The sequence below is a fragment of the Mustela nigripes genome, chromosome 16 (genome assembly GCF_022355385.1).
Source record: "Mustela nigripes isolate SB6536 chromosome 16, MUSNIG.SB6536, whole genome shotgun sequence".
NCBI classification, from domain to species: domain Eukaryota; kingdom Metazoa; phylum Chordata; class Mammalia; order Carnivora; family Mustelidae; genus Mustela; species Mustela nigripes.
In genome coordinates, this window is record NC_081572.1 from 10,627,936 (window position 1) to 10,651,507 (window position 23,572).

Below are 23,572 nucleotides of genomic sequence, written 5' to 3' on the forward strand. Positions count from 1 at the left end.
TACTTGAGACATAAAATTTGAAAAATAATCATTCCTTAATATTTTGATACAACTGGTGTTTTATGTCATATGTATTGTTAGCTGTTCATACTTTTACATAAATGTGCACATTTCTGTTTTACAGGTTTTTTGCCTTATTGGTTATGTTCCATCAGTCATTCTGTTTACCTATGTTATCTCCTTCACTTTTAAAAAAATTTTGAATACCAAAGAGTTTTGGTCATTTATCTATTCTGTGGTAAGTCATGTTTTATATTATTTCACCCCAGCATTTCATAGTAGCTTACTTGTACATCATGAATTCTTGCAGGCTTATGTTCAAAATGTTATTGTGTCTTTTCTGAGTACAGAACTTAGGTAGCTATCTGACAGCATCTCTGTCTAATGCATCACCCATTCCACCAAGGGGTGGTACTGAAGGCACATAAGAATTACATGGCAAGGATACCGGGGGGCAAACAGCGGGGCCTGGCCCCTCCTGGCTAAGTATCACCTCTGGTTCCGTGTTTCATTAGAGGATTAAAAACAGTAAATACCAAGGCACAGACTTAGAAGTGGGTTTGTAAAAACTGCTAAACACTTTTTCACTTGTTTTCTCATTTTTTCTCTTTAGACAGCATTGGCTTGCATTGCAATCACCGAAATAACGTTCTTTATGGGATACACAGTTACGGCTGTTCTTCATTATACCTTTTCCATAGTCATTCCAATCTATCCACTTCTAGGTTGTCTGATTTGTTTCATAAAGGTAGGTCTTTTATACGCTTTGATATTTGTAAAGCATAAATACTGCCTAATCTTTGAGATCTTAGTTCTTATACTGAATATAGTTAAAAAAAAAAAGAGCTTAGCTGCTCTTTACTTGATTTGAATGTTATTAAGCAGCAGTTTAAGATTACTGTGAAATCTTTTCAAGCATATCTTTAAGCCGTAAAATCTCAGAGGAGTACGTCTGTTAACTGTTCTTTGATTCCCAAAAGGATGCACATAAATTCCAAGTATGAACTGACTTTGGTCAGTGTTTGTTTTGGGGGACTTTTTCAGGGATGAAATAATGTATTGTACTACAGAGGGATGAGAGAAAATAAAGTGTAAGAGACTTTTTTTCAAATAAAAAATAAAACATTAGTTTTATTAAGCCTGGATAACTGAAAAAAATTGCATGTGATTAGAAAAAAATTAAATAATGAATTAGTGATTTAGAATGAGTTGCTGACTTAATTTTACGTACCGCCCTCCCTTTTCCCCTCCCCGGCTTTCTTTTTTCTTCAGTTTAATATGTTTAATTTATACATCCCCAGATAGAAATGGTGTGGGGAAGATTTTAACCTAAGTAGAAATAGCTATTAATACTAATAGCTAACTTATGTATAGAGAATACATCTTTGCTGAACAAATGCATTTTAATTGAAGTAGTCCTGCACATTGCAGCTATAAGAAAACTACTACTCGCAACACTTCTGACACGAAATGTGTATGGGTTTTTCACTCACATAAAGCAGTTCTGACACCGAACTACTTGGAGTTAATGCAGACTCAGGGCTATGTTCTGGGTTAAGCATGCAGCCCCACAAAACTGCCCCCTTCATTTCAGATGCCGGATCCAAGTAGTGGGTCTGCAGGTAACCCATGCTTGTGTCTGAGGTGGCTACAAATCCACGGTACCTATGACTCCTTGACATAGTCACTAATTTGTTATAATGGCTTATAGAATTTAGGGAAACACTTTATGTACTTTTACCAGTTTATTATATTGGATATGCAAGTAAGTAGAATCAGAGATAGGGAAGGCAAAGTCCAGAAAGGTCCCAAGTACCGGAGCTTTTGACCCTGTGGAGTTTTGAGCGTGTCACCCTCCCAGCCTGTGGATGTGTTCACCATCCTGGAAACTCTCCAAACCCTGTGCTTAACACGGAGAATTTTATGGAGGTTTTCTTACTGAGGCATAATGAGATAATCAGTCCCTCTCCCCTTTTGATCAGTGGATGAGGCCGGTAGTTTCCATCTTCTAAGCACTTGGTTGGTGTCAAACAGCACCTTCCTCCAAGAGTCACCTCTGTAGAATGAACTGTTTTGGTTGATTGGGGCTTATTTTAAATAACAAAAGATGCTCCTTTCACCTCTGTCCCTGTGTCCTGGGGACTGGGTCTAAGACCAAATACCATTATATCATCTTATCATAGCAGCATGTCAATTTAAAAAATTTTTGTCTTAGATTTCTTGGAAGAATATTCGAAAAAATGAAGACACCTATAATCCATGGGATAGGCTTTTGGTGGCTGTTGTATCGGTAAGAAATAACAAAAATTTTGGCCTTAGCATGCTACCTTCAGAGCAGTTTGGTTGTATGATTTTAACTCTCTTTTAGTTTTTACCGTGTTGCATAAGAATGAAGGTGCCTCAAAAAGTCAAGTGGGGGGGCGCCTGGGTGGCTCGGTGGGTTAAGCCGCTGCTGCCTTCGGCTCAGGTCATGATCTCGGGATCCTGGGATTGAGTCCCGCATCGGGCTCTCTGCTCATTAGGGAGCCTGCTTCCCTCTCTCTCTCTCTCTCTCTGCCTGCCTCTCCATCTACTTGTGATTTCTCTCTGTCAATAAATAAATAAAAAAAAAAATCTTTAAAAAAAAAAAAAGTCAAGTGGGTTAGTTAGTGCCATCCAATATGCATTTTGTTGGTAATGCCTTTATTGACTATGTCCATTTTAAATATATTTGGCTCTCATATGTTATTCTATTTAATTATAATCCTGGCTTCCTCAGAAGTACAAATAACTTTTCCTGTGATTATATTTTATGAAGCTGACAACCGATGAACTTGATAGAGGTAGAAAAATATGTGAAGGATTATTTTACTAAAAATCTACATTGGTTTGCATTAACAATCTTAACACATATGACATGTGAAGAAAATAATGATTATTTTGGTGTGATGGTAAGGAACCTGATGCATGTGGTCTTTGTTCTATTGATATGGGGGAAAAAAGATTGAGTCATGACATCTTCTGTGTTCTTCTTGTAGCCTTACCTGCAGTGTGTACTCTGGATTTTCCTCTTACAGTACTATGAGAAAAAATACGGAGGCAGGTCAATAAGAAAGGATCCTTTTTTCAGGTCAGTTAATTTTTTTATAAGTTTTAATTTTTTTTTAAGTATATTTACATAGTATATACTCTACTTTTAGGTAATTTCCTTCACTCTCAAAAAAACCCCTTAGAGTCATCAGTGCCCCCCACCTTGTGCATGCGCCCAGCCCTGTATAACCACTAATTTACTAATCTAGTTGCTATAGATCTGCCAATAATAAACATACATATAAATAGAAATATATAATATATAGTCTTTTTGTGTCTGGCTGCTTTTACTTACCATAATGTTTTGAAGGTTCATGATGTAGCAATACTTCATTACTTTTTTCTTTTCTTCTGCAGATAAGTCATATGGTAACACTTGACTTACCTGTTCATCAGTTGTTGGACATTTAAGTTGTTTCTATTTTTGGCCATTATGTATAATGCTGCTGTGAACATATTTATTATCCACTGAGGACTTAGCCTCTGGCTCTCCGTCTTTCTCCTGCAGTCATCTTGGGGGAGAATCAGCATCCACTGAGATAACCTTTCTAACACCCTATCCCTCAGTGTCTGATTTTCTCTGCACTCATGTGTTGATTTGGGTCAGAGCCGGGCCATCACTGCTGTTCACTTCATCTGTGTCCCATGCTACCAGTCACATTTCATCTTTCCAGCTTTCTTATTTTATTAGTCTTATTGGACTTTTCTCCTATGGTTTCTACCCCTGACTTTGTTCTTCAGATGTATCTACTAATCACTGTTTTCACCATTTCTCCGTTCAGCTTCACTCATGTGATTCATCACTTTCATCCCTTTCAGCACCCTGTATTCAACTTCGGTATTTCTTTCACTTATCTGCTAAAAATCATAATTTTGGTAAGTCTGATTACAGGGTAGAGAAAATTAACCTAACACTGCAGTTTTCTAATACAATGGGTTTATCCTGTATAAATTCAGCTTTGTGTTAACATTTGTTACCCCATTTTCTTCCTGTCTCTTTTCGATAGTTATCCCAAGCCTTCTTTGTGTTCCTCAACTTCTCCAGTCACCTCCCTCATTTTCTACTTCTCAATAGAAGATCTTGCCATCTCTGAAAACAGAAGCACTTAACTAGAAATCTTTACACACTTATCCACCTCTTTCATCATTTATGCCTTTTCCTAGTTCCGGAGGGAGAGGCACCCCTCCTGTTATCCATGTCTTCATTTATTCTGTCTACTTAAGGATGTTACTCTGTTACTTTTATTTTCTCTTTCTGTATCTTTCCCTTTTGGATCTAAATAGGATATTTTTCTCTGGGGAGGGAGTTACCTTTCTTACATAAAACAAACTAATAGAAATCAGAACTCCTAAATCTCATTTAAACTTGAATCCCTCTAGCTTTTGTCCTGTATTTGTCTTTTCTTTCATAGCAAGAAGCTTCTACTTCCAGTTCTCACCTCCCGTTCATTCCTTAACTCCCTGCAATCTGGTTTCTGCACTTGCTTCTCTGCTGATGCTATTTTCAGTAAAGTGACTAATGATTTCCTGTTGCTCATCAAGTAGGCTCTGCTTACTCATCTCAACTGCTACTTTCCTATGATTGACTTCTTCCTCCTTATTTATACTTTTCTCTTGTTCCTTTTTTGTCCATAATGTCAACTCCTGTTTTATCCCTTTACCTCTCTTATACTTCAAAATTTCCTTTTGAAGCACTTTGCTTTTTTTTTCTCTGCCTACTTTTTTAGTGTTCCTGTGAGTTCTGAGTTCAGCCCTTTATATCCACTTGGCCCAGGACAATCATGTATACCCACACAGTAAATTCTTTGAGGGATGGCTAAATGCTTTTTAAAATCTTTTTATGTTTGTATGAAATAGTACATGACACATACCAGTCATATATGAATGAAAAATGAATGAATTTTGATAACATCATCCAAATGGATTCATAAGTGAAAAATAGCTAATTCCACCTTTCAGAAAGAAGATCACAGATCTCAGATTGGTATATTTTTTTGGTCTTTTCCCCATGAAGTGCTGAATTTCTTACTCTATTAATTATTTGAAAATCTATTATCTTTAATATATAGGACTCTTTCAACAAAGTCCAAAAATAGGAAGTATCCAGAACCACCAAGCAATGAGGATGAAGATGAAGATGTCAAAGCTGAAAGACTAAAGGTCAAAGAGCTAATGAGTTGCCAGTGTTGTGAGGAGGTAATTTAGTCTTTATCATAAGTCTTATTAAATGTGCAGTCATCATGTATAGGAATTAATATGGAAAAAAGTCTTTTCTTTGAAAAAATGCATTTGTCTACTTTTGAATAAGACATTATTTCAGTCATAAATGAATCTTTATTTACATAATATTTCTTATTAGTAAATATAGTTCTTATGATATATGGACATGAATTGTGGGCAGCCTGTCATTCCATGATAGGTGTATCTGATTTATTATTCTCTTTTTAAATCCTATTTCCCTTATTAGAAGCCAGCCATTATGGTCAGCAATTTGCATAAAGAATATGATGACAAGAAAGATTTTCTTCTTACAAGAAAAGTAAAGAAAGTGGCAACTAAATATGTCTCTTTCTGTGTGAAAAAAGGCTGGTATTTGCTTTTTCTTAAATAATTTTTCCAAAAGAGTAATTTCCATTTTTAATTTGATTTACATATGATGATTTTTCTTTCAACTTTTTTAGGAGAGATCTTGGGGCTACTGGGTCCAAATGGTGCAGGCAAAAGCACAATTATCAATATTCTGGTTGGTGATATTGAACCAACTTCAGGCCAGGTATGATATATAAGGGTATGGAAGATGCTGACTGTGATTTACATTTTTAGTTAAAATAAATTTAACAGCAGATTAGGATTTTATGTTCATAGTATTCATTTTTTAGTATAGCTTAATCAAATTATCTTTTTGGTTATCTTTGAAAATAATGTACACAATAAAATTTACACACATGCAGATGCACACATAGACAATGTTTTTGCTTTTATAATTATTACATGCATGGGTGATTTGTCTACCTACTTAATGGAAGACAATCTTTGTATTTTTAAAAATTTTGTTAGTTAACATACAGTGCATATTAGTTTCTGGAGTAGAATTCAGTGATTCATTATATACATATAACACCTGGAGCTCATCACAAGTGCTCTCTTTAATATCCATCCCCTGTCTAGCCCATCCCCCACCGGCTTCCCTCCATTAACCCTCAGTTTGTTCTCTATCATTAAGCTTGTTTCCCTGTCTCCTTTTTTTCTTTTTCCTCTTCCCATATGTTCATCTGTTTTCCTGAATTCCACATATGAGTGAGATCATCCAGTATTTGTCTTTCTCTGACTTATTTCACTTAGCATAATATGCTCTAGCTCCATCCACATCATTGCAAATGGCAAGATTTCATTCTTTTTTGATGGCTGAGTAATACTCCAGTGTGTGTGTGTGTGTGTGTGTGTGTGTGTGTGTGTGTATGTATCATTTATCCATTCATCAGTCAATGGACATTTTGGGCTCTCTCCATTGTTTGGCTATTGCTGATGATGCTGCTATAAACATCAGGGTGCATGCACACCTTTGAATCTGTATTTTTGTATCCTTTGGGTAAATACTTAGTAGTACAATTGCTGGATTATAGGATAGTTCTGTTTTTTACTCTGAGGAACCTCTAGACTGTTCCCCAGAGTGGCTGCAATGGTTTGCATTTCCACCAACAGTGCAAGAGAGTTCCCCTTTCTCAGCATCTATGCGAACACCTGTTGTTTCTCATTGTGAATTTCAGCCATTCTTACAGGTGTGAGGTGGCATCTCATTGTGGTTTTGATTTGTGTTTCCCTGATGGTGAGTGATAAGTTCAGCATCTTCCATAGTTTTCAGAGTACAGACCATTTATATCTTTAGCTATGTTTAGGTATTTTAACTGTTATTGGTCTGATTGCAAATGGGATCGATTTTTTGATTTATTTTTCTGCTGCTTCATTATGGGTGTATAGAAATGCAACAGATTTTTGCACATTGATTTTATATCCTGCAACTTTGCTAAATTCATGTATGAGTTCTTGCAATGTTTTGGTTGAATCTTTCAGGTTTTCTACATAAAGTATCATGTCATTTACAAAAAGTGAAAGTTTGAATTCTTCCTTGCCAATTTGGCTACCTTTGATTTCTTTTTGTTGTCTGATTGCTAAGGTAAGTCTTATGTTAAATAGTAACAGTGAGACTGGGCATCCTAGTCTTGTTCACCATCAAGGGTGAGCTGTGCGTCTTTTGTATATGGCCTTTATGCAAAGGCCATATTGAGGTATGTTCCATCTATTCCTACCTTTTGAGGGTTTTTATTAAGAAAAGATCTGTTTTTTTGTCAAATGCTTTTTCTTCATCTATTGACAGGATCATATGGTACTTCTCCTTTTATTAATGTGGTGTATCATCACATTGATTGGTTTGCGAATGTTCAACCACTCCAGCAACCTAGGAATAAACCCAACTTGATCATGGTGAATAATTTTTTTAATGTACTGTTGAATTTGATTCACTGGTATTTTATTGAGAATTTTTGCATCCATGTTCATCAAGGATATTGGCCTGGAATTCTCCTTTTTAGTGGGATCTTTGGTTTTGGAATCAAGGTAATGCTGATTTCATAGAATGAGTTTGAAAGTTTTCCTTCCATTTCTATATTTTGGAATAGTATGAGGAGACTAGGCATTAACTCTTTTTAAAATATCTGGGAATTCATCCAACCCTGGACTTTTGTTTGTTGAGAGATTTTTGGTTACTGATTCAGTTTCTTTGCTAGTTTTGGGTCTGTTCAAAATTCTCTTTCTTACTGTTTCAGTTTTGGCTTTGTTAGTTTGTAGGTATCTAGGAATTTGTCCATTTCTTCCAGGTTGCCGAGTTTGTTGGTATATAATTTTCATAGCATTGTCTGGTAATTATTTGTATTTCTGTGGTTTTGGTTGTGATCTCTCTTCTTTCATTCATGATTTATCTATTTGGGCCCTTTCTCTTTTCTTTTTGATAAGTCTGGCTAGAGGTTTATCAATTTTACTAATTCTTTTGAAGAACCAGCTCTTAGTATTGTTAATCTGTTCTACTGTTTTTGTTTGTTTGTTTCTATATTGTGTATTTATGCTCTAATCTTTATTATTTATATTCTGCTGGCTTTAGGCTTTATTTGCTATTCCTTTTCTAGCTCCCTTAGCTATGAGGTTAGCTTGTGTATTTGAGACTTTTCTTGCTTCTTGAGGTGGACTTGTATTGTAATATATTTCCCTCTTTGCTGTATCCCAAAGGTTTTGGACTCTCCTGTTTTCATTTTCATTTTCTTCTGTGTATTTTTTTTTCTTCTTTTAATTTCCTGGTTAACTTAGGATGTTCTTTAACCTCCATATATTTGTGGTCTTACCAAATTTTTTCTTGTTGTTGACTTCAAGTTTCATAGCACTGTGGTCTAAAAATACACATAGTGTGATCTCAGTCTTTTTGTACTTGTTGAGGGATGATTTGTGGATCCAGTATGTGATCTGTTCTGGAGAATGTTCCATGTGTACTTGAAAAGAATGCATATTTTTCTGCTTTAGGATGAAATGTTCAAAATATATCTGTTAAGTCCATCTGGTCCAGTATATCACTGAAAGCTATTGTTTCCTTACTGATTTTCTGCTTACATGATCTGTCCATTGCTGTAAGTGGGGCTTTAAAGTCCCCTTATTATATTATATTATTATCATTAAGTTTTTAATGTTTATTATTAATTGAATTGTATATTTGGGTGCTCCCAAGTTGGAGGCATAAATATTTACAGTTGTTGGATCTTCTTGATGGATAGACCCCTTAATTAAGATATAATGCTCTTCTTCAACTCTTTTTACAGTCTTTGTTTTAAAATCTTGTTTGTCTGATGGAAGTATGACTACTTCAGCTTTAGGTCTAAAATGAATCTCTTATAGGCAGCATATAGATGGGTCTTGTTTTTTAATCCATTCTGGTACCCTGTGTCTTAAAATTGGAGCATTTAGTCTATTTACATTCAGAGTGATTACTGAAAGATAGGAATTTAGTGCCATTGTAAAATTTTTACCTGTAAAAATGGTGTTTCTGGTGATGTTCTCTGGTTCTTTCTAGCCTTGCTGCTTTTGGCCTTTATTTTTCCTTCGCTTGAAGAGTTCACCTTAAAATTTCTTGCAGGGCTGCTTTGTGGTCACAAACTAATAAAAATAATTTTTGTTTGTCTGGGAAACTCCTTTTTTTTTTTTTTAAGGTTTATTTATTTATTTCAGAGAGAGACAGAGACAGAGATAGAGTGAGTCAGGGAGAGGTAGAGGGAGAGAACCACCAAGCAGTCTCCCCACCACATGTGGAGCCCCATTTGGAGGGGGAGCTTGATAACATGACCCATGAGATTATGACCTAAGCCAAAAACAAGAGTCAGACACTCAAATGACTGAGTCACCCAGGTGCCCCTCTCTGGGAGACTCTTTATCTGTCCTTCTATTCTGAATGACAACCTGGAAAAAGAATTCTTGGCTGCCTATTTTCCCCATTCAGCATGTTGAATATTTCCTTCCACTCCTTTCTGGCCTGCCAGGTTTCTGTGGACAGACCTGCTGCCAGCCTGATCTGTGGAAGACAGTCTTATTAACTTAAGGAGATATAGGAACTAATATTGACCCTGCCATTAATTATCCTTTGATTGTAAGCATATCACCACTTTGTGGAAACTTCACAGAACTGCTCTGATCCTGTCTTCTGCTCCTCTCCCCCTTTCTTACTTTACACCAACCACACTGGTCCATTGATTTCCTGGAAAATGCCAGGCATACTCTTCTGGGTTTTTGCCTTAACTAATCCTTATATTTAGTGTTCCTTACCCTGTAGAAATCTAAATGATTTAATTTGTTTTACCTCCATGGCACAAATAACACCTTCCAGTGAGGTCCCTTGATCATCCTAATTTATCTTTTCAGTCAACCTACATTCCTTATCGCCCTTTTGGGCCATGTCACTGGACTCTGACTTAGCTATGTATGTCCTTTCTTCACCAAAAGGAATAAAATTTTGACTTACTATTACTTGGTTCTAGAGAAGAGTTTGAATTAATTCACTTACCACTTCTTCACAGTGTAAATTAAGCCAAAAGTTATTTAAAATTGGTTTGTTTTTCTGTAGGTATTTCTTGGAGATTATTCAGAGCCAACTGATGGTGATGATTCCGTTAAGTATATGGGATACTGTCCTCAGATAAACCCACTGTGGCCGGATATTACATTGCAGGAACATTTTGAAATTTATGGAGCTGTGAAAGGAATGAGCTCAAGTGACATGAAAGAAGTCATAACTCGGTAAAATTAAAACTTTTTGTTACCCAGAGAAAGGTTTACATTTTACATTTATAAGTTTAATTTTTAAAAACAATTTTTGTGGATCATACTGTTCATAGAAAACGGTCATTACTTTTTCATAAATTCTTTACATAATTATGATAGTTATAAAAATAAAAAATAATTTTTCTATTTTTAATTACAGAATAAATATACCTATAAATGACAAACTTAAAGTAAACCTTTTTGTCAAGATAGTGATTTGTTTAAGATTATGTAGATTGAAGGTCTAATTTATAGTAAGCTCCAACTGAGTGTTCTGGAAAGAAGACTGTCAATGATTACAAACAGTGAGTGATCATATAGTCATTTTGTATTACCTATTTTGCAGGATAACAAATGCACTTGATTTAAAAGAACACCTTCAGAAAACTATAAAGAAACTACCTGCAGGAATCAAGCGAAAGGTACTTTTTTTTTAAACAACAGATGTGTGTATGGTTTATTTATAGTTTAGAGCCTAATACTGTCTTGATAAAATTTCTTATGCAAATATTAGTCCCCTCCCCATTTTCTTTCTATCTAGTTGTGTTTTGCCCTGAGTATGCTGGGGAATCCTCACATTACCCTGTTAGATGAGCCATCTACAGGTATGGATCCTAAAGCGAAACAGCACATGTGGTGAGTATGACGTGAAAGATGCTTGAGACACATTATACTAGATCATACTTTAAAATAAAAGAATAGTTTGTTTTATTATAACTAATGGTTTTATATTAGTTATATTGCATATTGATTTAAAATCTTACACAAATGACAAAATAGTAATTAAATATTTTGATTTCTAGAGAACACCATAAACTTTTACTTATTTGTTTTTAAGATTTTATTTATTTGAGAGACAGAGCACGAGCAGTGGGGAGAAGCAGAGGGAAAGGGAGAAATGGGCTCCCCACTGAGCAGGGAGCCCGACATAGGGTCGATTCCAGGACCTGAAGATCATGACCTGAGCCAAAGGCAGATGCTTAACTGAGTCACCCAGGAACCCCTGCCATAAACTTTTAAACTTTATCAGGATTTATACTTTCATAAAATATTAATAATATTTATTTAAGAATAAAAATAAATATATGGTTAATTATTACGATAAAGAGTACTGCTGTCTGAATAGCTTTTAAAAGATTTTTTCCAAGTCATTTAACTTAAGTTCTAATTCTTGTAATAATATTGGCTTGAGTTTATGTTGGAATGCCTAGGAATTCATGGTGCTAGTTGGTTGACCCAACTCTTTGAACCTATATTTCCATTGTCTTTAAAGTGTGAGGTGTAGGACAGAAACATATTACATTTTCCCTATGATTTTATGGCTATTTTAGTTACAACATGAAAAAGCATCAAATTTTATCATTTATTTTTAATGCATAAAACATTTGAAATCATGGAATTTCTGTTTATTTGACAAACTTTCCAAAATAAAGGAAAAGAAATTAGAAGAATCATAGTTGGGCAGATTGTAATAACTATAGCAATAGATACTAATAAATTTTAGTTAACCAAATAGTTGGATTTTCATTAACATTGAGATGCTTTACTCTGTTTATTTTACTTATCTTTTATAGGCGAGCAATTCGAACTGCATTTAAAAATAAAAAGCGGGCTGCTATTCTGACCACTCATTATATGGAGGAAGCAGAGGCTGTCTGTGACCGGGTGGCCATCATGGTATCTGGGCAGTTAAGGTAAATGTCTGATGCTGTTTGGTGGTGGCGGGGGCTGGGGGTGCTGAGTAATCATTTCCAAAACTTATAGTAATAAATTTAAATGCCAAAAAAAGTGTCCTTACTTGAATGTTTGGCTATTAGCTTTCTGTAGAATTACTTGGAAATATAGTTTATTTCTAAGAAATTTTGCTAGCTGCTTTGCATTTGTGTATTAGTTTAATGGTTCAATAACTTGGAATGTTGTTTTTCATGCATGGTATTTATTATTTTTTCTTTAAAGATTTTATTTTTTTTAAGATTTTTTAAATATTTTATTTATTTATTTGACAGACAGATCACAAGTAGGCAGAGAGGCAGGCAGAGAGCGAGGAGGAAGCAAGCAAGCTCCCTGCTGAGCAGAGGACCCTGGGATCATGACCTGAGCAGAAGGCAGAGGCTTTAACCCACTGAGCCACCCAGGAGCCCGATATTTGTTATTTTAAAAAATTGCTAGGCATTTTATTGGGTTATAATCCAAAATATAAAATAAATATATTCGTAATTCAGGTTCATACTCTTGTAAATAAATGGTTGAATAAATACAATAAATGTGGGAGGAGAGCAGATTTTCCTTACGGGAAAGATTCTAAACAGTATATGTAGATACTGCTCCCTCTGGGAGGGGAAGGTAATCCTCCACCTCCTAAGTGTAGTCTGAATTTAGCCAGTCTCTTCTAACGTATGGAAAGAGGGCAATAGTAAGTTCACAGAAGAGCGATTTCATGTAGACATCATGTACCCCTGATAGGAAAGGTACTTCAGCTCTGTGGCATTTCCTCCAAAACTTCTAACCCTGGTCTAAAGAGAAAAATGTCAGACTATTCCACATTGAGAGACATTCTACCTAAACACTTGACCAATTCCTAAAACTGTCAAAGGCAAAAAAAGGAGGAAAGAGTGAGAAACTGTCACAGACCTGTGGGGACTAAGTGGAGTGTGTATCCTAGATAGATCCTGGAACAGAAAAAGGACTTTAGTGAAAAACTGGTGAAAACCAAATAAAGTCCAATATAAAGTTAATAGTTATATATCAGTGTTGGTTTCTTAATTTTGACAAATGTACCGTGGTTATATGAGATCATAATGATAGGGAAACTGAAACTGGGTGGGGGTATATAGAGATGCGCTGTATTATATTTGCAACTTCTCTATACATTTAAAAATATCCCATCATACATGTAATTTAACTCATCCTTTGAGAAATCATTCTTTGAAACTGTCCAGTCATTTTATATCTGAGCTTTCTTTTAAAATCACTACAGATGTATTGGGACTGTCCAGCATCTGAAGAGTAAATTTGGAAAAGGCTACTTTTTGGAAATAAAGTTAAAGGACTGGATAGAAAACCTAGAAGTAGACCGCCTTCAAAGAGAAATACAGTATATTTTCCCAAATGCAAGCCGTCAAGAGAGGTAAAGATTTTAAAAATGTAGTTTTTTTTTTGTAGAGCAATAGTTGTAAAGGTGGTTATTGCTTTAAGGATTAGGAAAAAAGAAGTTCTGCTTATATCACCAGTATTGGACTAATATAGTCTGATAACTGGGGTTTTATATCCAACTTAGTATTAGATCTTGCAATATTCAATAGTATTTAAATTTTTAAAAGTTCTCATACCAGTAGTAATGAGAGAATTTCACATGGAAATATTTTAAGATTTAAAACAATTTTTTTCTAAGTATGTATCAAAATAAGTTGTTGGAGTTTAATTTTGAACCTTAAATAAAATTTGAACTTTAGTTTTAGAACATATTAGCAGCCATTTTTAAATTTTTCTAATATTTTATCTGTTTCCAGTTTTTCTTCTATTTTGGCTTATAAGATTCCTAAGGAAGATGTTCCATCCCTTTCACAATCTTTTTCTAAGCTGGAAGAAGGTAAGATTTGAAAAAGATTGTAAGGTAGCTTTCAATTTATGAAAGAATTTTTTAAAAAAATTTAGAAATTAGGACTGTTTATTATGGAAGCTATTGTAAATAAAAAGATAACCTTTTATTAATTTAATGTAAGATATAGGTTAAACACTAACATCGTAGAGGTTTGGTAGGTCAGGTATATTGTAGCGTAAACCTTTTACTATTTTAGTTGACATCACTGTGGTTTTTCACATTGCATCTGCGAGAAAGTTCAGTTTACTTAGCACACAGTGGTTCATTCCAGAAGTGAGAGCATTGAGTTTCCAGAGCCCTCACTTTGTATCAGGCCCTAGAAATAGCAGTGGAAGCAAAACCAGTGGCAGCAGAAGAGAGGAGAGGAAAATCCATAGTGTAGGGATATGGACATTCCTGAAAGCTTAAAAAAGCTTATTGAAATGTGATGTGTTTTTAAAAATAAATGATTGGTAGGATAAAGATACCCTGCCAGCAAGTGGTAAGAGGTAAACTCCTGGATGGAACAGGTATTCTCACACAGGTTGTTTTATGGAATTTGTAAACTATGCAACAACTTAATAAAGCTTGGGGAGAATTTCACTCCAGGAATGAATAGAAAGCCAGAAAATTTTATGTTAGATTAGATTGCAACAGGATCTGAAATAAATACAAAAAAGTATATGGCCATAGGAACTGTATCCAGAATCTAATTCAAGAAGTTCAGAACAGGCTGTAATGGAAATTGTGGAATGAGAGATAGGGAACAGGGAGCCAAAGAAGTCATGAGAAAAGCCACAGTAAGGAAGACAGGGAGGGTAAAGGGGCGAGATGAGGCAAGTAATGTTGCTGGTAGCGTGCCTCAGGGAACCAAGATAGAGGAAAGTAACATTTTTTGGCAGTTTCAAATTTAAGTGAATTAATTACAGAATTTTTTTTAAAATAGGTTTTTAACCACTTAGTAGTTATTTTTTTTATTCTTTAGAAATGAAGAATTTTTATTCTTTAGAAATTTTTATTTCTTAGAAATATTTTTATTTATTTTTATTCTGCCATTTTTCCTTAGAAATATTAATAAGTAAAATATTGTTTTCATATTTTAATAGCTAAACATACTTTTGCCATTGAAGAATACAGCTTTTCTCAAGCAACATTGGAACAGGTACTCTAAAGTTAAATTTTTAAAAATTCTTTTATATAAGTAAGTGTTATCTAATTGTTTAGATTTATTTATTGGTTTTTAAAGATTTATTTATTTGAGAGAGAGAATGTGTGTAAGGGGAGGTGCATAGGGAGAGGGAAAGCAGACTCTCCAGTAAGCGTGGAGCCACATGCGGCTTCACCATGACCTGAGCTGAAAACCAAGAGTTGGAAGCTTAACCGACTGAGCCACCCCAGGTTCCCCTAATCATTTGGCTTATATTGGAGAGGGATGATGTTTATGAACCAGAGACAAATTGTTACACAATATGCCTAAACTTTGTATAATCTTAAACAATTTTAGGCTCTCCATCTACTTATTTTGAAAGGCTCAGTATTATTCTTTAGTAAATAAAATGGGTGTTGTTATTTCATATATCTGAAGTTACATTGCTGAAATATTTATAAATCATCTTTTTATGACTGCTACTTATATGTTTATCAAGAAACAATCTGTTAATCCTCATAGCATTCAACTTTATGATTAAGGAGGTTATTCTGTTTAAGTAATATTAATGCCAACGTATCTCTTGATAGTTGAATGGTTAATGTATTTAGATAGAGTCTTACACTGTTTCTGATTTAAACATTCTTTGAGATAATTGCCATACTGGAATACTGTATTAATTTATTTACTTTCATTTAGGTTTTTGTAGAACTCACTAAAGAACAAGAGGAAGAAGATAACAGTTGTGGAACCTTAAACAGCACGCTTTGGTGGGAAAGAACACAGGAAGACAGAGTAGTGTTCTGAAGCAGTTCAGTCTGCTTACTGAATTTATTTTAACTCTGGTTTAAAAGGTGTATTATTTCGATGGTGACTGAAGAACCATGAAAGCACTTGGGATTTTCCTAATTTCCTTGACTGAAATGCTGTGGTTTTGTGTTTTGCTTTTCTTTAAATAAAACTTGTGTATAAATAATTGAAACTGCATGTTTGTACATGAAGTATATTGAACTTCAGTCTGTATGTGAGGTCGAATACTTACTTTTTTACTTCTCAAAAACAGTGCTTTTAAATTTATGATTTAAAGAAATAGTGATAGAATAATTTTATCTTTAATGGTTATCTTTATTTTTAAATTTGTGCTATCTTAACATAAGTATGTGATATCCCAGTCTAAATAAAAAGAACTAAAACATGAATAATATATAGAAAAGAAATATAAAGCAAAACTTCCTTGCTTCTCCTTTTTAATTTCCAAAGAAACTGAGTGGAAGTTGGCATCCCAGAAAGCAATAAAGACCAGATAATCTGTGCAGGTAGAGATTTGCAGGCAGTGACATCCGCTAGGCGGCAGTCATTCATCATAATAAATGAAATGAGACCTTATTCTATCAGGTGATGTTAGACAAAGATGATTTAGGTCTTTGAAAAAACATTTCTTTTGCTTACACTAAAATTCACAGGCTTTTAAATTATAATACAATTAAAGGAAGACTTTGTGTAGAGTCTTATTATGTAATAGCCTGATTGCGGTTAGAATGACATCATCTACACAATTGGAAGAATCGGCCGCACCTTTTCCTGTACCCCTCATGGAATATATAAATTTTTTTTATCGTCTTTCTCCCAAAGGCACATTATATTTTGTTATAGAATAAAATAATTTGGTGATCATTTTTGTTGGTAAACTTTATTATTTAAATCTCTCCTCTATAAAATTGAAAGTTTATCTGTGTAGATTTACTTAGTAACTCACCTCAGATTCACTTTGGAACATGGTGGGAGATAAATAAACCTTTGGGGATTAAGTTAAGGATTAGAAGTAAACTATACATAATTCACTTTACTGAGAAACAGAATTTTACTGTCAAAATTGAAGTAAGGTTATGGTTAATGTAATCTTGGAAGTACTTCCTTGTAGGACCCATGTGTGGACTATAGGTAGAATGTAATACAAATAGTACCAGCTGACATTCTCTTTCAACCAGGTGGATGAAAGTTATTAACTTGCAAAGACAAATATTTTGGAAGTGTAATTATTGCATTTTAAGAGTCAGAACAAACAAACAAAAAAATACCAACAGCAACAACAGAAGAATTTGGTATTGAGTTGACTTTAAATAGCCATATCCTTTACTGAAATACTGTTAACTCTTCAACTTAGGTAAACTTAATGAACGTTTAACACTACTGTGTAATAAAACATCTGTGGTTTTAGGCTCTAGCGGCTGATATAAAATAGCATTCCTTTCTGAGTCCACAGCCTATGACTGATATGTCTCCCATTGTTTTGGCAACTGCTGTACATATTCCTAAAGATACCTACTTTTCCAGCTACCTCTGATAGATTGTCAGTCAGAGACCATCTGATCTAATCTGTCACTCATCTAAATGAGCTGTTTTATGGTTGGCTTTGATTTTACAACCCACAGTCTAATAAGTTATTTCTCCGTGTAAGATTTACTTGGCACAGTTTTTAATGTTCTGTCAACAACTAACAGCCACTTGCCTCATAATATCAAGTTTTTGGACTTTTCACCTGAGAATCTCACTTTTACATCTTTAGTAAAAGTTGTAACTTTTACTGAATTTTAGTACTGCATAATGAGTACAACTTGATGCATTTGAAAGAAAATCTTTACCTTTGTAGATAATTAAATAGCACATTGCATTTTCTAAGGCAAGTCACAGCTAAATGGTGCTGTAAATTTAAGGAGATACCTTTCAGTCTAGTATTCATATAAATACCCAGGGGCTTCTTTTTTAGGGTATGTTTTCATAGCCATATATTGCCTGGAGCACTTAAACTTTGTAAGAAACAAAGCAATCTCTAGTTATGCTAGGACAGTCACTGAAAATGTAGTTTCTTAGGACCTGACCACATTGAGGAAAATGTGTTAATTTAAATAGAGCGTGGCTAATTGAGAACATTACCTGCTTCCGCACATTGATTCACTGTACATCTCTGAAAGTGTGACCAACGTAAAGGGAAGTGAAAGTTGAGGTTGTGCTGAGTAGTTGTAATCATGTTCTTATCCATTATGTTTCTTCAGTTACTCGATTATTGTGCTCTTGTAAGCAATTAAAAAAAAAGACACTTGAATATTTTTTTGTTTTTACATAGAGTGACTATATTTTGATCATGAGTTAAATTATATGTATGAATAGTCCCTTTTTCACAGTAGCAAAATCTTTCCTTTTCCAAAGTTTAAGTTATTAGAGTTCTTATTTAAATTCCAGAAGTATAATTTAACTAATACTTAGGAAAGCAAGGGTAAATTGAAGTGAAGAAAAGGAAACAGAGTCAAATAGGAAGTTTATCTTTATTTACAGTGGACGGTTCATGTTTTTTGGACACATTTTATTTCAAAATGTCTTAAATTACTGATCTTAAATTTTCTATACTGATAATAAATATAAACACACATATTAGGCCAAAGTTGGAAAAAGTAGCACCACCTCATTTATACTTTCTGTGTAGGATCAAATTTTTCTAAAAGTAAAGCTTGGATTACTACTGAGTGACTCTGGTCACTGACTGATAAGGCGAACCTCTTTCTGTAGCTGTTAGGAACCAAGCAGATGGTAGCAATGAAAATGCTCTGTGAGGGTACTTTACACTTCACTTTGTGGGCTCTTAATTTTTTTTTTTCAAGTTCATTTTCAGTAGGGAACAAGAAAAGGCTGTAGGTTTTCTTTAAAAACATTTTTCTTTTAAATTGACAGAAACTACCTTAAATCAATATTTTGATTTTAATCATTAAAATATTTTTAGAGTAATTTAATTCGACAGACTGTTTTAGTGACAATCTTTTAAGTAATGGGTTCTTTGGGTAGAAAGAGGACTATCCTATTTGGCCCTGTAAGATCTTACAATCTAGGAGGAGAAAGATCAATACTTACATAACTATAATGGTATAAATGCTTTGCTGGTGGCGCTAACACTTTTACTGGAGCACAATTAATTCTACTTAGGGTAGATGTGTCCTTGTTTTCATCGTTGTTCTATTGGTCATAAATTTCATTCTGATTGTACTATGAGTTTGATGAAATACCATTCTGTATTTTCATATAACACATAAATAGGCATTATTTTCTTGAAAAATAGGAATGCTTATCCTTAATGTATTTTTAATATTGCTAACATCTATTTTTCATTTTCTCTCCTGAAAGAACATATTACATACAATGAAAGAATTATTTCTCAGGTGAATAGTTTTTATATCAGCTATTCTTCTAAGGTAAAAGTTTACTTATTTTTTAATCATAATGTGTTATACATAAGTAATTCTCAATGCTACTCTTTAAGAAAAATATTATTAGTAGTAAGTTTAAGAACTAAACGTTTAAGATAGCCTTTCATTTTATATACTAAAATGGATTTGTTTGTTATTTAGTGTTGATAAATGAATAATGAGTGACTCATTAAAAATGAAGAAAAAAACCTGGCACTTAAATTGTTAGTAATTTTTTTTTTTTTAGTACCTGTTGGGAATTTCCAAGTACAGAGGGAATATTGATAGTACTTGTGTTTTAATTCATATTTATAATTTAAGCTTAAATAGGGTATTCTTTTTTTTTTTTTTTTTAAGATTTTATTTATTTGTGAGCGAGAAAAAGAGCACCAGCAGGGGGAGCAGCAGGCAGAGGGAGAGGGAGAAGCAGGCTCCCTGCCGAGCAAGGCGCCTGATCGTAGGACTCGATCCCAGGACCCTGGGATCATGACCTGATCCGAAGGCAGACGCCCAGCTGAGCCACCCAGATGCTCCAAACAGGGTATTCTTGTAGCTCTTTTTATCTCAATTCTATTTTGTGAAAATATAAAACAATCACTTCTATGTATATTTTATTACATTTAAGAGATTAAATTATTCCCAAATGTTTAACACTACTTATATATTTATCAGTTTCCTTAGAATTTTTGAATAACTTTGATTGTCCCAAACACTTGGACAAGATTTTTAAATTTAATGGACAAATTCTTCCCACGAACCTAAGACACGTTTGCAAATCTAATCACCTTTTCAAATTAAGCAAATAAACTTAATTTCAAACATGCACAAAACTACATGATTTAAAGGTTTGTTCCACACATGCATAAATGCAGGATTAAAAAAAAGTGTCAAATATAATAATTTGAAGTAATTTTTTTTTCACCATCTCTACACATATATCTGCCCAGGGTTACACATTTACTAATAAAAGGGCTATCTCAGGTCACCAAAGTTTACCTCTTGATAACTGGAAATTGAGACCTGGATGGTGGTTAGTTTGTTCAATTAATGATTGAAATGAATCAGGAACTATCTATGAAATAAACTAAATGCTAATATGAGCATAAAACCTGGATTATGGGTTAACTGGCAGCTGTCCAAGTGGCCCTTCTTTTATGTTTAAGCTTTGACTCTGAGCTCTCAGCTGTGCCTTAACTAAGTTCCAGGTTTTTGCAACCCAATGTTTTTCTCTAAGACAAGATAGCACTTAAGTTTTGTGTTAGTTTTCATTGAAATCTTTGATAATATGGTTTTCAAGTTCAACATTGTAACTATAGCATACCTTTCTCAATTGAAGACTAGCTAAATGAATCCCTCACTTGGGTTGCAATTTTGTTTTCCTTTCTGTTTTGTAGTTCTTATATGTGCATTAACTAGAATTCTATGGCATTTTACTAACAGAATGACATCATTGCTTTGGACCAGTTTATCTAATCGTTACCTCTTAATATAAAGTCTGTCACATGGTTGTAGGAGAAGATCCTTAGAAAGCTATTTTCTTGTTTATGTTTTGGCTGGTAGTTTTTTTCACCACATTATTCTTATTGTGTAATTATTACGTAGTTGATATGTGTTTTTTGTTAACTCATCCAACAAGGGTTAAGTCATAAAATAACTTGGCCAAAGTTATGTGGGGTTTGCTGAGGGAAGAAAGGGGCTGTTCTTTGCAGGAGCTGCAGGACCTCAACACATCTACCCACAGGAGCTAGGACAGTATACACAGGATTGGATTCCGAGGGTACTTGGTGAAGTGGGGCCAAACATGAAATTAGATAAGAAAGAATATTCAATAGCACTCTCTGGGAATACAGGATTTTTAATACCCTGGTAAGAACCCCAAGAGATGTGAACATGCTGCTAAGATAGCTGCTAGAAGCATGCAAAAGCGGTGGCCCATACATTGTCACAAAGGCAAAAAAAAGCCCTGGTACATGATGTAAAAGGAGTGAAAAGGTTCAGAAAATTAGGCATGCATGAGGTTTACTATGAGACTGGAGAACACGATAAAGGATAAGTTAAAAGCAACAAGGAATATGCTAGTGAGGGGCACACCAACATCACCAACATGTCCTTTGAGCTGATGGTTTGCAGTCATTACGTTAGCAGGCACACAAATAGCAATATCATGGCAGGTGTACATGGTATCTATTCCCACAGACCTCCTCCAGTGGGATCCCTGGCCATTAACCCAGGTAATTACACAGTGGGAAAAGGGAAATGCCCAAACATTTTAAGGTCTGTTGGACACAGGATAGAAGTTGATACAGAGACCTAAGGCATCATCATGGCCCCTGTGTCACAGCTGGGGCATTTGAGGGCCAGGTAAGAAATAAGATCTTGGCCTAGATCCAGTTCATTGTCTACTAGTCTGTAGATCCATTTGGTGTTCATGTCTAGTCTCTGAATATATACTTGGAATAGACATGAGAGTTGGCATAACTTGCATGTGTTTCCTTGGCTTGGATAAGTACTGTTAAGATAGGTGATTTGCTTCCTAAGGCTGCCATAACAAGATGCCACAAATTGAGTGGCTTAAGATAACAAATTTTATTCTCAGAGTTCTGGAGGCCAGAAGTCCACATTCAAGGTGTTGGTAGGGTTGGATCCTTCTTGGGGTCTCAGAGGGAGAGTCAGTTCCATGCCTCTTTTCTAGCTTATGGTAGTTGCCCAAAGTCCTTGGAGTTCCCTAGCTAACAGTTGCAAAACTCCAGTCTTGTCACATGGCCATCTTCCTTATGAATATGTCGTGGTGTGTGTTCCCTTCTAAGGGCACCAGTCTTTTCAGATTGAAGGCTCAACCTGCTCCAATATGACCTCACCTTAACTGGCTGCATCTGCAAAGACCCTATTGAGCAATACATGTCAGGAAAGAGGAATTTTGAGGGGAAGGGGACATTATTCAACCTAGTACAGTGGGGAAAACCAAATGGAAGCCTCTAAAAGTGTCTTCTTCTCAGCCAGCATAGGAAATAAAAACTATTTAATTCTGGAAGTAAGGAATGGAGAGAGAACGGAAGAAACTAGAGATGGAGGTAGAAGTGGACTTTATTACATCTCCGTTTTAATATACTAATCTTGTGCCTGCAAAAAACCGATTCTGGATGACAATCTACTGCAAATTCAACCAAACAGTGGCTCTTGTTTTGCACCCTAGCCAAATAATACTGTTTTCCAAGATTAAGAACAGCTTCTGTTGTATGTAGTTCAATCACTGATTTATTAGATGAACGCTTTTTCTATTCCAATCAGAAAGAGAATCAGGAAGATTTTGCATTAATACGGGGTTTTCGAAAGTGTACATTTCAGCCTTGCCCTAAGGCTAAGCGAGAGTTCTCCCACCCTCATATTCCCAAGAGATTTGGATGAACTGGATATCCCAAAGAACGTGGCACTGTCTACTCTTGACATCAGACTAGATGAGCAAGAAGTGGTTAGTATTATTGGAGGCCCCAGTGAGATGTTGTGCTTCAGAGGTGATACAGCAAAATGCAACACAAATAATGCTCTACTGGAGAATAACATTTCCTCATTTTCCCTTTACTGTCCAAAGTATACTGGATTTTTTTGTTACCAGTTTTGCACAAAGATGATTTATGATTGTTTAATGCCAAGTATCTCGACCTTGGCCATATTGATTTGGGCTGGATCCTTCTCTGTTGTGTGCCTTGGGGGAAGGGTGGGAGGCTGCCTTGTGCTTTGTAGGATGTTGAGCAGCATCCCTGACCTCTTCTTATTAGATGCCAGTGGACAATGAAAAAAAATGCTTCTATTTTGTCAAATGTCACCTTAAAGGCAAGACCTTCCTCTTTGAGAACATTGATTTAATGCATAGAGTTGGGTTGAAAGTAGATTCAAGTCATTTACCCCAAATTTTCATTGAAAAGGTTGTCTTTAACACTATCCTGTGTTTTTTCCATACACAGGAAATGTATGTTCATGAAATGAAGCATACAGTGGCGGGTTCCTGGTTATGGTTCACTCAGATCGAGTTAATAGACACATCTTTTCAATTCTAATTTTTTTCTCTTCTTCTAGTTGACATGCAATGTGATATTATTTTCAGGTGTTAAAGTCTAGTTTTTAAAATAAACATTCACGGTTTGATAGACTACAAACTTACTCTGAAGATCTTTGTGTGTATAATGAAGT

General features: G+C 34.9%; 1 protein-coding gene across 4 annotated transcripts in view; it reads left to right on the forward strand.

The window, feature by feature from the left end:
* ABCA5 (ATP binding cassette subfamily A member 5) overlaps positions 1-16,825 on the forward strand; it is a 69,810-nt gene extending 52,985 nt beyond the window's left edge. For all 4 annotated transcript variants that reach the window (XM_059380340.1, XM_059380339.1, XM_059380341.1 and 1 more), the window contains 15 exons: positions 125-238; positions 614-748; positions 2,216-2,290; positions 3,018-3,109; positions 5,139-5,265; positions 5,537-5,654; positions 5,751-5,842; positions 10,226-10,398; positions 10,769-10,844; positions 10,964-11,058; positions 11,997-12,116; positions 13,400-13,549; positions 13,932-14,011; positions 15,109-15,164; positions 15,849-16,825. In XM_059380340.1, the coding sequence (XP_059236323.1) occupies positions 125-238; positions 614-748; positions 2,216-2,290; positions 3,018-3,109; positions 5,139-5,265; positions 5,537-5,654; positions 5,751-5,842; positions 10,226-10,398; positions 10,769-10,844; positions 10,964-11,058; positions 11,997-12,116; positions 13,400-13,549; positions 13,932-14,011; positions 15,109-15,164; positions 15,849-15,956 (1,611 nt within the window). In that variant the 3' untranslated portion in view covers positions 15,957-16,825. The remainder of the gene's footprint in view (positions 1-124; positions 239-613; positions 749-2,215; positions 2,291-3,017; positions 3,110-5,138; positions 5,266-5,536; positions 5,655-5,750; positions 5,843-10,225; positions 10,399-10,768; positions 10,845-10,963; positions 11,059-11,996; positions 12,117-13,399; positions 13,550-13,931; positions 14,012-15,108; positions 15,165-15,848) is intronic.
* The last annotated feature ends 6,747 nt before the right edge of the window (positions 16,826-23,572 follow it).